The sequence below is a fragment of the Cotesia typhae genome, unplaced genomic scaffold, assembly GCF_013202065.1.
Source record: "Cotesia typhae breed Kobodo isofemale line unplaced genomic scaffold, CoteBio_Ctyphae contig_69, whole genome shotgun sequence".
NCBI lineage: Eukaryota > Metazoa > Arthropoda > Insecta > Hymenoptera > Braconidae > Cotesia > Cotesia typhae.
The window spans coordinates 1432326-1445796 of record NW_027423763.1 but is presented as its reverse complement, the minus strand read 5'-3'; the positions used below and the strand labels follow the sequence as shown (position 1 = coordinate 1445796).

Sequence of the window (13471 nt, the reverse complement as noted above, 5' to 3'; positions counted from 1 at the left end):
AAAATTTTCAGTTAAATTTATGTAACATTTTTTTTTTTTTTTTTTTTTTAAGTTATTTTTAATAAAAATAAAAAAGATGTAAAAAAATGACTTGATTAATTTAATTTAAGTTTAATATTTATTTATTCATTTTTTTTTACATTGTAAATAAATTTAATTTAGAAGAAAATTTATTTTATAATTTAAAATAAATAATTAAATAATTCTCAATTAATATAAATTTACTCATACTTAATTTTTAATAATTAAGAGTTAACATTATAATTGTAAGGGTAATTGAATGTATATATATTTTATATGCCAAAAAAATATATGAATAAATTGTAATTCTATCAATTTGGTTTTTTTATTATTACTTCTGTTAAATTTAGTTAAGAATTAAATGGATAAGTACTTTCTTAAATAATGAAGTTTTTGAAGATATAAGCTTATCCTGATGTTATACTCATCAAGAGCTTTCATTTGAGTACCCACATGCATTTTTTATATATTTTTCATATATACATATATATAGATATATAATATATATAAATATATAAAATATATGAAAAATTGATGTGGGTACTCAAATGAAAGCTCTTGACGAGTGTAACATCGGGATGAGCTTATACCCATAAAAATGTCAATAGTTTACGAGATACAAGGTAATTTCTTAATCATTAATAAATAAAAACACTTGTAATTATTTTTAAAGAATTTTATTGATGAGAAATGAAGCAAAACAGATTTAAATTAAATTAAGCAATGCTGCTCGCATTGGAAGCGATACGAGGCCATAAATCAGCACACTCCTTTGCAACAGGACCCGTAATAGCAGATCCTTTCATTTCTCCCTTGTTATTTACGATGACACCAGCGTTGTCTTCGAAGTAGAGGAAGGTACCATCCTTCCTGCGGAAGGGTTTCCGTTGGCGAATAACTACCGCGGGCATTACTGAAATAAAACATTATTCATTTAATAATTTAACTCTTTTGTCAGGCTCCAAGTCAGCTGATGAACCTCAGATAATTTTTAAATACTATCAAAAAAATTTTATTATCAATGTTATTAAATTTTATCAATTGTCTGAGGTCCAATAGTAGCCTAATTAATTTTTAAATTAAATTTCATAAATTTTTAACTTACCCTTCTTACGAAGCTCAGGCTTTCCTTTCTTCACAGTAGCGACAATCATGTCACCAGACCCTGCAGCTGGGAGACGATTCAATCGTCCTTTTATTCCCTGAACAGCGATGACATAGAGATTTTTTGCTCCTGTAAATATTAATTATTCACATTATATTTATGATATATTTTTATCATTGTTATTATTACTAAAATACAATTAAAAAAATTTTTTAAATTGCACGTGTAATTTTTTAAATGTTGTAAAATTGAATTTTTTTTTTTTTACATTAAAAAAAAATATGTATGATGATTTTAGTGACATATTATAGGTTAAAATTTATTTAATAGTTACTTACCAGTATTGTCCGCACAATTAATTACGGCTCCAACTGGGAGACCAAGAGATATTCTAAATTTCGCTCCCGCAGAACCTCCACGACCTGTAATTAATTAATTAATTAATTAATTAATATTTGTTTTTTTAAAGTAATTAACCACAAAATAATTTTTATCAACACGTTTTCGTGAATAATTAAAATATTTGGAAATTTTTTTTAATCATTATAAAAAATTAGAAAAAAAAAAAAATAAAAAAGATTTTAATAATTTTTTTTTTAGAAAAAAAAATTTATCACTGCCACTAACAGCTCACACATCAAAAGTTCTAATCCAATTAAAAAAATAATTATACAATCTAAGTGAAAAATTTTAGTTAAAAAATAAAATAGAGTAATTAATTTTTGAATATTTTAATTATATTTGTTTATGATTTGTTTAATAATACCCGATTGAACGCGATTTATTTTTAGTTAAAAATTACACACCTCGCTTCGACATCTTGGATAGTAAAAGAAAGAATCAGGTTAGTTTTCTCGTGGCCAGAACTGCCAGAATTTACTCGTGTGTGTTTATGAAGTGCACCCAGTGGCTACATTCGGTAGATAGAAACTACAGTCGCGCCATTTTTGTTTCTTTTTTAAACTCAAGATGGCGCTAGTGGCATTTTCCTATTTCAGTTAATTAGAGGTGGGTAAAAAATGTTTCAAATGTTTTTTTTTGTGGAATTAAAACAATTATTAATTATTTTAATTAATGGTTTAATGTAAAATTAATTATTTTATTTTAATTACTATTTTTTTAATTAATTAAGTTAGCATCCATCTTTTATTGGAGGACATTGTTGGTTCATGACACTTCAGCTGAAGTTGACAAGCATCAGAAGTTTTTTTATAAAATTAATTTAGTAAAAAAATACTCAATTAATTATAAACAATTAATTTTTTTTTTATGTAATTGAAGTGACATTAAAATTACCAGGTACGTGACAATTTTTTTAAATTTGTTTTTTTTAAAATAAATTTAGTCTAGAAAATTATTTTTAAAAAATTGCATTTAGAATTTAAAAAATTTTTTAAGAATAAAATTTAAAAAATAAATTTTTTATTATTAAGAGAAAAAGCAAAATTTTGTGGCTTTTATTAATTAAAATGATTAAAAAAAAATATAATATTTAAAATTAAAAAAAAAAAAAAAAAAAAAAAAAAAAAAAAGCAACATTAAAAATTAAAAAAGAAAAATTTTTAAAATTAAATCATAAATTTAAAATAAATTAAAAAATCAATTATCTTTTATTAACATCAACATGTTCCATAATAGAAACAGTTGGTTCAAACCCAGAAGCATCAACAATCATTTGATTAATATTAATCCAAATAGACATCCTCCTGGCGTTGTCATAGGCGCAATTGTTTCCCTTTTCTCGATGTAAGTTACAAGAATTTTTAACAACTTCATTTTTATCAAACCACCCTAAATTCTCCAGCACAGCAATTTCCTTCTGGTCGCCAATTAATTCGGTCAAAACAACTTTAGCTTTCGCAGAAGCAACATAGATCCCAGTGACATGTCTTAGATCATCAATAATTGCTGGTATCATCGCATTGAAGGGCGTGGTACCTTTGTCCCATGGGATTCCGTGGTGCTTAGAGTGCGCTTCGTAGGTCCGTTGGTACTCAGAGGGCAATTTTGACCACTCGTACGGTGGCTTGAAGGAGTAATGCGAGGTAACAATATTGTTCTTTGCATCGGGAGCGATCGACCACAATCCGAATTCTTTCAGTGCAAAGGTATCGTTCGGTAGGTCGTACGCAATAAAATCAATTACAACTATCATATTTATTATCACCTTTAATATATTACTCTTCTAATATAATTAAATATAAAAAAATTAATTTTTTTGCTTCTAATATAAATAAAAAATTAAAAATATACGCTCATTCCGATGTAAGAGTCATCAAGAGCTTTCATTTAAGTACCCACATGTATTTTTGATATATTTTTCATATATACATATATATATAAATATATAAAATATATGAAAAATTGATGTGGGTACTCAAATGAAAGCTCTCGATGAGTGTGTAACATCAGGATGAGTTTATATTTTTAAAAATGTCAATATTTCACGAGATACAAAGTAATTTCTTAATTATGCATCTAAAGATAAATTATTTTTCAATCAATATTTTTAAACAGGGATAGCTTTTTATTATTACAATTAAAAGTAACTTTTTTTTTGCTAATCTTTAAGTTAGCAGCTTTGAAATTTTCTCTCACTATTTCTCACTATTTTTTTTTTTTTTTTTTTTTTTTTACTCAATATTAAAATATCTAGAGTTGTAAAGATTAATTTAAGAATATTATTAATATTAAAAAAATGAATATTTTTAAATTAACAAAATACTAAAATATTCAATATACCAGGTGAGCATATTTTTAGCATTAACAACCACGCAGTTGCTGTCTTTCGTGTCATGATACTCACAAGCATCGCCTTTAGGAAAAATTTCAATGTATCCCAAATCAGATAAGCTAGTAATTTTAGTAAACTCCAAATTAACATCAAATAAATTTAAAATAAAATTTTTGATGCTGTCATCTCTGACAAAAATGCAGGAGCTAACTTTAAGATAACAATTAACATTAGCAATCATATTTTCTCGCTCAATACTTCCAGCTGGCCAAGGAATATTAACAAGTCCGTCTTTTGCGTACTCTTCTGGAGATTCTTGAGCCTCTGGCAAGACAACGTTGTGCTCGAGGAGTGAAATTTGTCGATTAAACGGGTTTAATTCAAAAATAGCGTACTCTTTAACCGCAAAATTATTTAATGATTTATATAAATGAAAATCAATACCGAGATTCATTTTGTTTTTTATAAATTTACTTTTATTAATTTATCAGACAATTATTTTTTAATATTTTTTTAAATTAGTACCATAGTATGCTGAAAATAAAAGAATAATTATTTTATTAGAGATTAATTAATAATTTATTTAAATTAATTTAATTTCTTACCTCATTAATTTTATTTCCGGCATGCCATTATCAGCGCCTTTTTTAAATCCTGTTAAAATTTAAATATTAATAACATTACTAATTAATATATTTATTTATTAAATGCAATTATTTTAATTACTAACCTAAATACAAGACTGTTGGTATGAAACCCCAGTGGAAAATAGTCTTTGATATTTTCAACACTGTTGCGATTTTTTGTTTTGTTCTTGGTGTCATTGCCATCGAGGATTAATTAATTATCAGAGTTTAATAAACAAATTTTTATTTGTTTTATAAACGTGCTTTTAGAAAGTAATTATGGATCGTTAGATTTTATTATTATTACTATTTTAGCGCGTGAATGTCGTCACAAAAATTTCTAGAAAAATCTCGCCCTCTAGAGCTCAGATTTAAATTTTAGTTACAACTTTCGCCACTGGCGCTAGTGTAGTGTTCTAAAAAATTTCATAACTATAACTTATTTAAAAGACAGTCTGTTTACATCAGCTGTTTGCTGATGTCAAACGTTTTTAAACGTTTGTTTATAAAATTTAGATTTAAAAAATTGTTAAATAATAAAAAAGCTTTAAAATGTCGTATATGTTATCACATTTACACAACGGGTGGCAGGTGGATCAAGCTATTTTGTCTGAAGAAGATCGAGTTGTTGTGAGTATACTTGTTTTAATAGTTTATAATAATAAAATTCCACAAGTAAAATTTAGAAAAAAATATTATTATTATTATTGATCAGCTGATTTTTGAAAATTTTTTTTTTAATTAAAAAAAAAAATTTTTGGAATTTTACAGCAATTAAATCGTTTAAAAAAAAATTTTTAGAAGAATCAAAATATTTTAAATTATAAATAAAAATTTTAATATTATATTTTATTAATTTATAAACGTGGAATTTTTTTAAAGAATTTTTTGCCATAAATTTATTATAAAAATTAAAATATAATATTTTGTTAACAGGTAATCAGATTTGGTCACGATTGGGACCCGATGTGTATGAAAATGGACGAAGTTCTCTACAACATAGCCGAGAAAGTAAAAAAATTTCGCCGTAATTTATTTAGTAGACATCACCGAAGTCCCCGACTTCAACAAAATGTACGAATTGTACGACCCATGTACAGTGATGTTCTTTTTCCGCAACAAGCACATCATGATTGATCTGGGGACTGGTAACAACAACAAAATAAACTGGACCCTGGAGGACAAGCAGGAGATGATAGACATAATTGAAACTGTCTACAGAGGAGCAAGAAAAGGCCGGGGTTTAGTTGTATCACCCAAAGACTATTCCACAAAATATCGCTACTAATTTTTTTTATTTCTCAATATTTTTAATTAATTAATTAATTAATTAATTTTATATGTACATATTTAAAGTCTAGAAAATTCTCTCCCCACTCTACTACTCAAGCGCATTGATGATAAAAAAGTTGAACATAACCTACCGTCTCTGTAAAAATTAATTTTATGAATTAATAATTAATAGATAAATGAAACTGTCATTAACTTTACCAATATTTAGTTTATTATTAGTAAAAAATTATTTAAAATCAACTTTAGCTCAGCGGACAATGACTTCCTTAGCTGGAGTATATTCCGTAGCTTATGTTACGGTTCCTGATATTGATGTTGCTAAAAAACTTGCTCAGTAAGTAAATAAAGTCATTTATTTACAAGAATATTTTTTTTTTATTGTTATTAATTATAATTTATTGAATTTTATTATTTTTTTCAATTACGTTGCTATTAGCCATAATTTTAATACTGTAAAAATATCAAGGTCTTGTAATTTAAATTAAATAAATAAAATAGAATTTTTTAATTAATTTATTTTATTTATTTTTAATCAGCGGATTGGTCAAAAATAAATTAGCAGCCTGTGTCAATATTATTCCGCAGGTAACGTCGGTTTATGAGTGGAAAGATGAAATTAATGAGGACCAGGAGCTTCTTTTGGTAAAGATTTAATTATTAATTTTTTTTTTTTTTTTCCATAAATCAATTTATTAATTTAAATTAATAAATTTATTTATTTATTTTCAGATGATTAAAACAAGGACAGAAACTATTGGAAACTTGACAAGTTTTGTCAAGTGAGTAAAATCTGTATTATTAAATTTAATAATTAATATTAATTAATTTTATAAATTAAAATTTTCAGAAATAATCATCCTTATGAAATTTGTGAAGTAATATCTCTTCCCGTAAGGTTTTATTAATTTTTTGAAAAAGTTTGTATTTTTATTTTCAATAAAATTAATAAATTATTTTTATTACAGATCAATTATGGAAATGAGCCATATTTAAATTGGATTGGAAGTATTGTTCCACCATCAAAAAAATAATTTTTTTATTCTTTAATTTATTAAAAAATAAACTTTCATATTTTTTGTATTTTTAATCATTAAAATAATTTTAAATAGCTTATAAAAAATAATTTTTTATTTGAACTTGTCAATTCTTTTAAATATTGTAATTTTTACTAAAAATTTTACAAAAATTAAATAAATAAAAAAAAAATCCTAAAATAAAATCACATTTTTCATTAAATATAACTCCAACATTTAATTAACTTACAATAATTAATTATTGTTGGCATAATTACTCACAAAATGGCGGAGGTATATATAGACGACAACTACGCAGTCAAATAAAAAACTAAAACACACTAATTTTCTTCCTTAAAATTAACAATTAAATCAACAATTAATTTAATTAAAATACAATAAATTATTTAATTAAAAATTTTTAAATTAAACCTTATAAATTGTAGAAAAAATCAATGTCATGTGTAGAATTATTTAGTATGGATATTTTTTTCGAGCGTCTTCGACGGCCATGTTTGTTTAGTTTTCAGTCGGGACGAAAAACGCGAGCGTTCATTTTCATTCCGTATTTATGTCAACAAATTAAAAATAATAAAGAGTTTTAAAAAGTATTTTGGAAATAATCACACTGGAAGACAAGACGATATGGTAAATATTAAAAGAATTATATTATAAAACACTTAAACATATGATTTAATTATTAATTTACGCGGGAATTTTTTTTTTGGTTTATTTTGCTTGCTCTTGTAATATATATGAGTGGAATATATGTTTAGTGTCTTTTTTTTAATGCACACGCCACTTTTTGATAAAAAATTTATTTTAAATAATTATTTTAATTAATTCTAATTATTTAAAATATTTTTTAAAATTTTTACTGTCAATATTTAATCAATTAATTAATTATTTATTTTTAAATATTAAAGTTGTAATTTTTGTGAATTAATTATTGAAAAAAAAAAAAAATAAAATAAAATAAATTTTATTAGCCGGTAATATATTGATCCAAATAGTTGTGAGCGTTCTCCAGAGTGGATCAACCACCCCCGTCATAGAATCGATACCAAGACAAAGATGAGTGCTGTGACGTAGAAAAAAATTTTCCTTTAAAAAAAAGGGTTTATGTTTTTTTTTTTTTTTTTTTTTATTTTATTTTTTATAAATATTAATGAATTATTTTATTAAATTTGTTTCAGATTGATTGACGTTCCTGAAATGTGGCTAAGAAGCGAGCATGTTGGAAGACGGCTCCGAGGCCGTATTAATTCAACTGCTTCATTCAGGGCGAAGGTTCCTGGACGGATTCAAGGAGGTGTAAGGAAAGTTCCAGCGGTTAATAATAGCAGTCAAAGGGTTAATACTTCCAGCAGGTGCGCTAGATTGTCGCGGTGGAGAAGGAGATCTCCGAGTTTGTTGAAAGAGGTAAATATTTAAAAAAAAAATAATTTTTTTTTTTTAAAGATTTAAAACAAAAATTTTAGTATCAAAAATAATTTTTAATTAATTAATTAAGTTAATAAATAAATTAAATAATTTAAAAAAAAATTTTTTTTTTTATTGACTAAAAATCAAAAATTTAATATTAATTAATTTTAAAATTTAGGTTTGCAAAGAAAATGTACTAAGCTACAAAAAATCACCGGTGATTCGCCACGAGAGATTACCTCGCCGTCGAAAGTGTATAAAACGTTCAATGATCATTACACCAATCCGTTCTCCAAAACTCGACACTCCCTCGACATCATCCGCGAGCGCAATAAATGAGGAAGCTCCGTTGAATTTGCAAGTGGAAAGTTCAAAAAATGTGCAAGATCTGTCAAACCGACTTATAACCGAGTTTCTTGCTCCGACAATCGAGGAAAGCGTTGATTTGTCTTGTTTATTGCAGGAGGAGGCAAACTTGGATTTAAACGTCGACAACCCTTCTCAAGTTTTGTCGGTAGTTGACATCCTGTCGCTGCATTATTCATCTATTTGCAATACCGAGAGTACTGATGATTATTACAACTCAATAATGCAAACGTCATTACCACCTCAGTCCAATAGTAAGTATTTTATTTTATTAAATATTGACATTTTTAAAGATATAAGCTCACCCTGGTGTTATACTCACCGAGACCTTTCATTTGAGTACCCACATGCATTTTTTATATATTTTTCATATATACATATACATATATATATATATATATATATATATATATATATATATATATATATATATATATAATATATAAATATATAAAATATATGAAAAATTGATGTGGGTACTCAAATTAAAGGTCTCGGTGAGTGTAATGTCGAGATGAACTTATAATTTAAAAAATGTCAATATTTCTCAAGATACAAGGTCATTTCTTAATTATTCGGTTTGCTTATTTTTATTTTTTTAATAATATAGATTATGCTGACAAGCTCAAGAGTTCAGATGACAATGGTAACAAATTCTACGAGGATAAGTTGTACGTAAACAAAATCAGCAATGAAATAGACAATTGCAATGACAATGACGATTACGACGAAGGCGTTGCTGGCAGTGACATGACGAACATAGTAACCCAAGAGTCTCAGGACGACTGGCTGCCATTCGACCCATATGTGTTTATCAAACACCTGCCGCCTTTGACACCAGCAATGCGAGCTCGCTGTCCAGCGCTGCCTCTGAAGACCCGGAGCTGTCCGGAGTTCAGCTTGGTGCTCGACCTGGACGAGACTCTGGTCCACTGCAGCTTGCAGGAGCTCTCAGACGCGGCCTTCAGGTTCCCGGTGGTGTTCCAAGACGTCACTTACACTGTCTTTGTCAGGACTCGTCCGTACTTCAGAGAATTCCTGGAACACGTCTCGAATTTATACGAAGTAATTTTGTTCACCGCGAGCAAGAGGGTCTACGCTAATAAATTGATGAATCTTCTCGACCCCACGAGGAAGCTGATCAAGTACCGGCTGTTTAGGGAGCACTGTGTCTGCGTTAATGGAAATTACATCAAGGACTTGTCTATTTTGGGAAGAGATCTCTCCAAGACGGTCATTATTGACAACAGTCCCCAGGCGTTTGGGTATCAATTGGAAAACGGTATTCCTATCGAGAGCTGGTTCGCGGACCGCTCTGATAGCGAGTTGATTAAGTTACTACCCTTCTTAGAGAATTTGGTCGTATCGGGGGGAGATGTCAGGCCGCATATTAGGAATGAATTCAGATTATTTAGCTTTTTACCTCCGGATTAATTTTTTTTTAATATCTACTCCAAATATTTTTAAATTCTATACTTGTTTCTTTATTGTTGAAATTTTATTTTTTTATTTAACAGTGATACTTCTTTTTTTAATTAATATTACAATAGTTTTTTAACTGTAAGCAAATAAAATTTTGCTTAATTTTATTTAAAAAAAAAAAAAAAAAAAAAATTAAATTTTTAGTTTTTTTTTTTAATTAAAAAAAAATTTTATTTTTTTTTTTTTTTTAATTTTAAATTTGTAAATATTTTTTTTTATACAAATTTATACATTTGCACAATAGTTTTTACATATTTTAAAAAATGTCAATAGTTCACGAGATACAACGTAATTTTTTAATTATGTATCTAGTAATTTTTTTTAATTTTATTAAAATACTAAATTTCTATTTTTTTTTTATAAAAATTTTAATTTTTTTTTAACAAAAAAATGTTATTTTTTTTTTTTAAATTTGTAAATATTTTTTTTTAAAATTATTATTGTAATATTATTAATCATTGTTAATAAAAATCAAGGAATCACTGTTAAAAAATCTAAAAAATTGGCAAAAATTATCAAAATGTTATTTATTAAAATTTTTACTCTATAAAGAATCAAGTATTATAGCTATCGTTTAATTTAATCACTAATAATTAAAAATAATATAATAAATAGTGAATAGTTAAACACATATCGACTTAAATAAAAAATAGTAAAAAATTAAAAAATTTTTTATTATCCACATATAAAAAAACTACATTAATAAACTTAGCTCAAAGTATAGCAGCACAAAATCTAAAACAAGATTATATTTTTTACAGTAATTAAAAAAAATTTTATTTTATCAAATTTGTACTTTATTTTTTTAATTTTAATTAAAAATTTTTTGAAAATAATTTTTAAGGTCAGTGCAATTTAGTAGAAAAAGTTCAGATTTAATTAAATAAATATAGTAAAAATAATTGTAAAAAATATTAATTGTAATAAATAGTTGGAAAAAAAAAAAAAAAAAAAAAAGGAAATAATTATACCTTATAAATAACAAAATAAATAAATAAATATTAAATAAAATAAAAATAATTTACATCATTGGAAAAAATAAATAATTATTTATTTTTTCACTATTTAATTTATCTTCGTCGCTATCATCATTGATTTCGCTATTTAAATCATCATTAATTGTTGAGAATAATTTATCGTAATTGAAGCTTCCAATGGAACGTAGGGATGTAAAAAAGCTGAAACACGTTATTTTATATAATTAATTTTAATATTATATCTATACATTTTTTAACATTTTTTATTTATCTCTATATTTTATCTACACACAATTTTAAGTACAAGTTTAAAATTTTCTAAATTTAAAAATATTTAAAATAAAATTTACATAATAGAACAAATTAATTTACCCTCAGGACACTTGTTTGTTTCAGAAGCTAAGCACAAAAATTGACAGCGGTCATAATCCGTGTAAACAATATCAATAAATTTGAAACTTGTACTTTTAAGCAAACCCTAATCATCGTTTTTACGTTGAAAATACCTCTGATCGATGCGCTTACACAGATCAACTAGGTCAGGAAAGCTTCTGACTATTTCAGCTAATTTATTTGCTGGCAGTGGTGTTGTTATTATTGTAAATAAATGCCCGAAGACTAATGCATCAAGTTCCGTAGGTCCTCTGAAATAAAATTAAAAGTTAGTTTAATTTAAAATTGAAAGTACTTTCTTAATTATTGACATTTTTAAAGATATAAGCTCTATATATATATATATATATATATATATATATATATATATATATATATATATATATATAATATATATAAAAGTATATAAAATATATGAAAAATTGATGTGGGTATTCAAATGAAAGCTCTTGATGAGTACATAATCGGGATGAGCTTATAATTTAAAAAATGTCAATAGTTAATTTTTTAAAAAAGGTTTCATGTCATTTTTTTTTGTATCTTCAATATTTTAGCCACAATAAGTATTTAAAACTTTTGAAATCTAGGGATAAATTTTTTTACTTCTTGGAGTTTTAAAAATTCAAAATTTAAATAAATAATTTTTCTAAAACTTACTTATCCCCATAAAAATAAGGCTTTCCATCAAGCCTCTCGGACAGCGCAGTACAGCACATTTTGACATCATGATAAATATCATTGATCCCCTTGCTGTACAAGCCGAGAACTTTGAGCTTTTTAACAACCTGCCGTTGCTTCTGCCAATTCAAAATATGATTCAAAGGCCAAGCATAAACATTGCCGTGCCGGGGCTTAGTTACAGTATCAAGAGTAACTGGATCAACCCAGCAGATGTACTGCTCAGCATTGGCTAGCCCGTTGTTTATCAGCGATATGTAGGCTCTCATGTCAATTTTCTCTTCTAAAGTCAAGTCTTCGGTCAAAGTAGTGCCCTTGCTGTTGATGAACGACACAATGTTGTCGAACTCTGAAATAACAGTTCCTCCGCACTGTATGAAGGGCACTTTTCCAGACGGCGACATGTACTCTGCATTTTTACGCGGCTCTACTTGGTAATTTAAATTACACATGTGCAAGTAAGCTTGCACAGCTAAACAATTTGCATTGTCGGGTAATAATATTTGCTCCACTTCCAGAGGCTGATACAATTTTATTAATTGTGGCCATAATCCTTGTGCTGAAAAATAGTATTTTTTTTTTTGTAATAATTTAAAAAAAAAATAATAATTTTAAAAAAATTTTATTCATTTTTTTTAATTTTTAAATCAATTTTTTTTTTTGTTTAATTTTTAATCAATTTTTTTTTTTAAATTCCATATTTAAAAACTAAAAAAAAAAAAAATGGCAAATTTTTCATTTTTTAAAATTATTAATTTTAATAATTACTAATTGTAATTTTTAATAATAAATTTTATAATTAAAAATATTTTAAAATAAATAAAAATAAAATATTAAATTAGGTTATGATTTTTATAAAATAAAATTGATATTAATAATTAAACAATAAATACCTTCACGTCCCAGTTCTCTAGCCTCATTCAACAGCGTGTTTGGCATTTTAATTATTTATTCTCAAAAAGTAATTTTTATAATTCTTTACAATTAATAATTCACAACTTTTAATTTTTCTAACAACAGTATTGGGCGTGCAAATAAAAATTCTTACCTCAAATAAACAAAGCCGCCATTTTTGTTTTATATTCGTGAAAGCGAGCGAATCAATTTCGGGTTTGTTCGGGATTTTTCCCCTTTTTTAAATATTTAATCACTGCGCGCGCATGCGTCATTAATAGAGATATAGAACATGGTTTTTTTAAAATTAGTATACTTTGCGCGCGCATGAATTTTAGTATAGAATTGTATATATTTTCATATTTATGATATATTTGACCAATCACGTTACAAATAGTTTGTTTCAAAACTTTTTTGCAACAAAAAATAAAAAAAACTTTACTTAAAATTAATATTTGTCAATA

At 25.8% G+C, this 13471-nt stretch overlaps 7 protein-coding genes across 10 annotated transcripts; 3 read left to right on the top strand and 4 right to left on the bottom strand.

The window, feature by feature from the left end:
- Nucleotides 1-682: 682 nt before the first annotated feature.
- On the bottom strand, nucleotides 683-2005 carry Rpl23 (ribosomal protein L23). The gene is made up of 4 exons (XM_074251178.1): nucleotides 1933-2005; nucleotides 1465-1548; nucleotides 1127-1255; nucleotides 683-934 (listed from the first exon to the last, which is right to left on the bottom strand). Exons 1-4 carry the CDS (start codon nucleotides 1943-1945, stop codon nucleotides 738-740), a joined length of 423 nt encoding a protein of 140 aa, XP_074107279.1. The 5' UTR covers nucleotides 1946-2005; the 3' UTR covers nucleotides 683-737.
- Nucleotides 2006-2676: 671 nt separating this feature from the next.
- Nucleotides 2677-3722, bottom strand: LOC141532690 (uncharacterized). Its single transcript, XM_074251132.1, has one exon. It carries the CDS (start codon nucleotides 3279-3281, stop codon nucleotides 2730-2732), a length of 552 nt encoding a protein of 183 aa, XP_074107233.1. The 5' UTR covers nucleotides 3282-3722; the 3' UTR covers nucleotides 2677-2729.
- Nucleotides 3723-3732: 10 nt separating this feature from the next.
- On the bottom strand, nucleotides 3733-4819 carry Tom7 (translocase of outer membrane 7). 2 transcript variants are annotated; one of them, XM_074251134.1, is made up of 3 exons: nucleotides 4591-4819; nucleotides 4466-4514; nucleotides 4310-4394 (listed from the first exon to the last, which is right to left on the bottom strand). In XM_074251134.1, exons 1-3 carry the CDS (start codon nucleotides 4688-4690, stop codon nucleotides 4379-4381), a joined length of 165 nt encoding a protein of 54 aa, XP_074107235.1. In that variant the 5' UTR covers nucleotides 4691-4819; the 3' UTR covers nucleotides 4310-4378. The 2 variants fall into 2 exon arrangements, with proteins under 2 accessions (XP_074107234.1, XP_074107235.1); XM_074251133.1 differs by lacking the exon at nucleotides 4591-4819 and having other exon boundaries at nucleotides 3733-4394; nucleotides 4466-4517.
- Nucleotides 4820-4910: 91 nt separating this feature from the next.
- Dim1 (thioredoxin-like protein Dim1) lies at nucleotides 4911-5976 on the top strand. The gene is given in 3 exon segments (XM_074251135.1): nucleotides 4911-5116; nucleotides 5423-5500; nucleotides 5502-5976. Coding segments are annotated over 3 exon segments (429 nt in total). The 5' UTR covers nucleotides 4911-5038; the 3' UTR covers nucleotides 5775-5976.
- Cuta (cutA divalent cation tolerance homolog) lies at nucleotides 5928-6953 on the top strand. 2 transcript variants are annotated; one of them, XM_074251136.1, is made up of 5 exons: nucleotides 5928-6113; nucleotides 6316-6421; nucleotides 6509-6558; nucleotides 6627-6669; nucleotides 6745-6953. In XM_074251136.1, exons 1-5 carry the CDS (start codon nucleotides 5956-5958, stop codon nucleotides 6808-6810), a joined length of 423 nt encoding a protein of 140 aa, XP_074107237.1. In that variant the 5' UTR covers nucleotides 5928-5955; the 3' UTR covers nucleotides 6811-6953. The 2 variants fall into 2 exon arrangements, with proteins under 2 accessions (XP_074107237.1, XP_074107238.1); XM_074251137.1 differs by having other exon boundaries at nucleotides 5956-6113; nucleotides 6627-6674; nucleotides 6745-6932.
- Nucleotides 6954-7289: 336 nt separating this feature from the next.
- LOC141532686 (uncharacterized) lies at nucleotides 7290-10166 on the top strand. Its single transcript, XM_074251129.1, has 4 exons — nucleotides 7290-7440; nucleotides 7989-8214; nucleotides 8396-8837; nucleotides 9194-10166. The coding sequence occupies exons 2-4, from the start codon at nucleotides 8008-8010 to the stop codon at nucleotides 10015-10017; spliced, it is 1473 nt and encodes a 490-aa protein (XP_074107230.1). The 5' UTR covers nucleotides 7290-7440; nucleotides 7989-8007; the 3' UTR covers nucleotides 10018-10166.
- Nucleotides 10167-10901: 735 nt separating this feature from the next.
- Nucleotides 10902-13264, bottom strand: LOC141532689 (metaxin-2). 2 transcript variants are annotated; one of them, XM_074251130.1, is made up of 4 exons: nucleotides 13007-13264; nucleotides 12093-12672; nucleotides 11549-11686; nucleotides 10902-11243 (listed from the first exon to the last, which is right to left on the bottom strand). In XM_074251130.1, the coding sequence occupies exons 1-4, from the start codon at nucleotides 13050-13052 to the stop codon at nucleotides 11087-11089; spliced, it is 921 nt and encodes a 306-aa protein (XP_074107231.1). In that variant the 5' UTR covers nucleotides 13053-13264; the 3' UTR covers nucleotides 10902-11086. The 2 variants fall into 2 exon arrangements, with proteins under 2 accessions (XP_074107231.1, XP_074107232.1); XM_074251131.1 differs by lacking the exon at nucleotides 10902-11243 and having other exon boundaries at nucleotides 11263-11686; nucleotides 13007-13218.
- Between the last annotated feature and the right edge of the window lie 207 nt (nucleotides 13265-13471).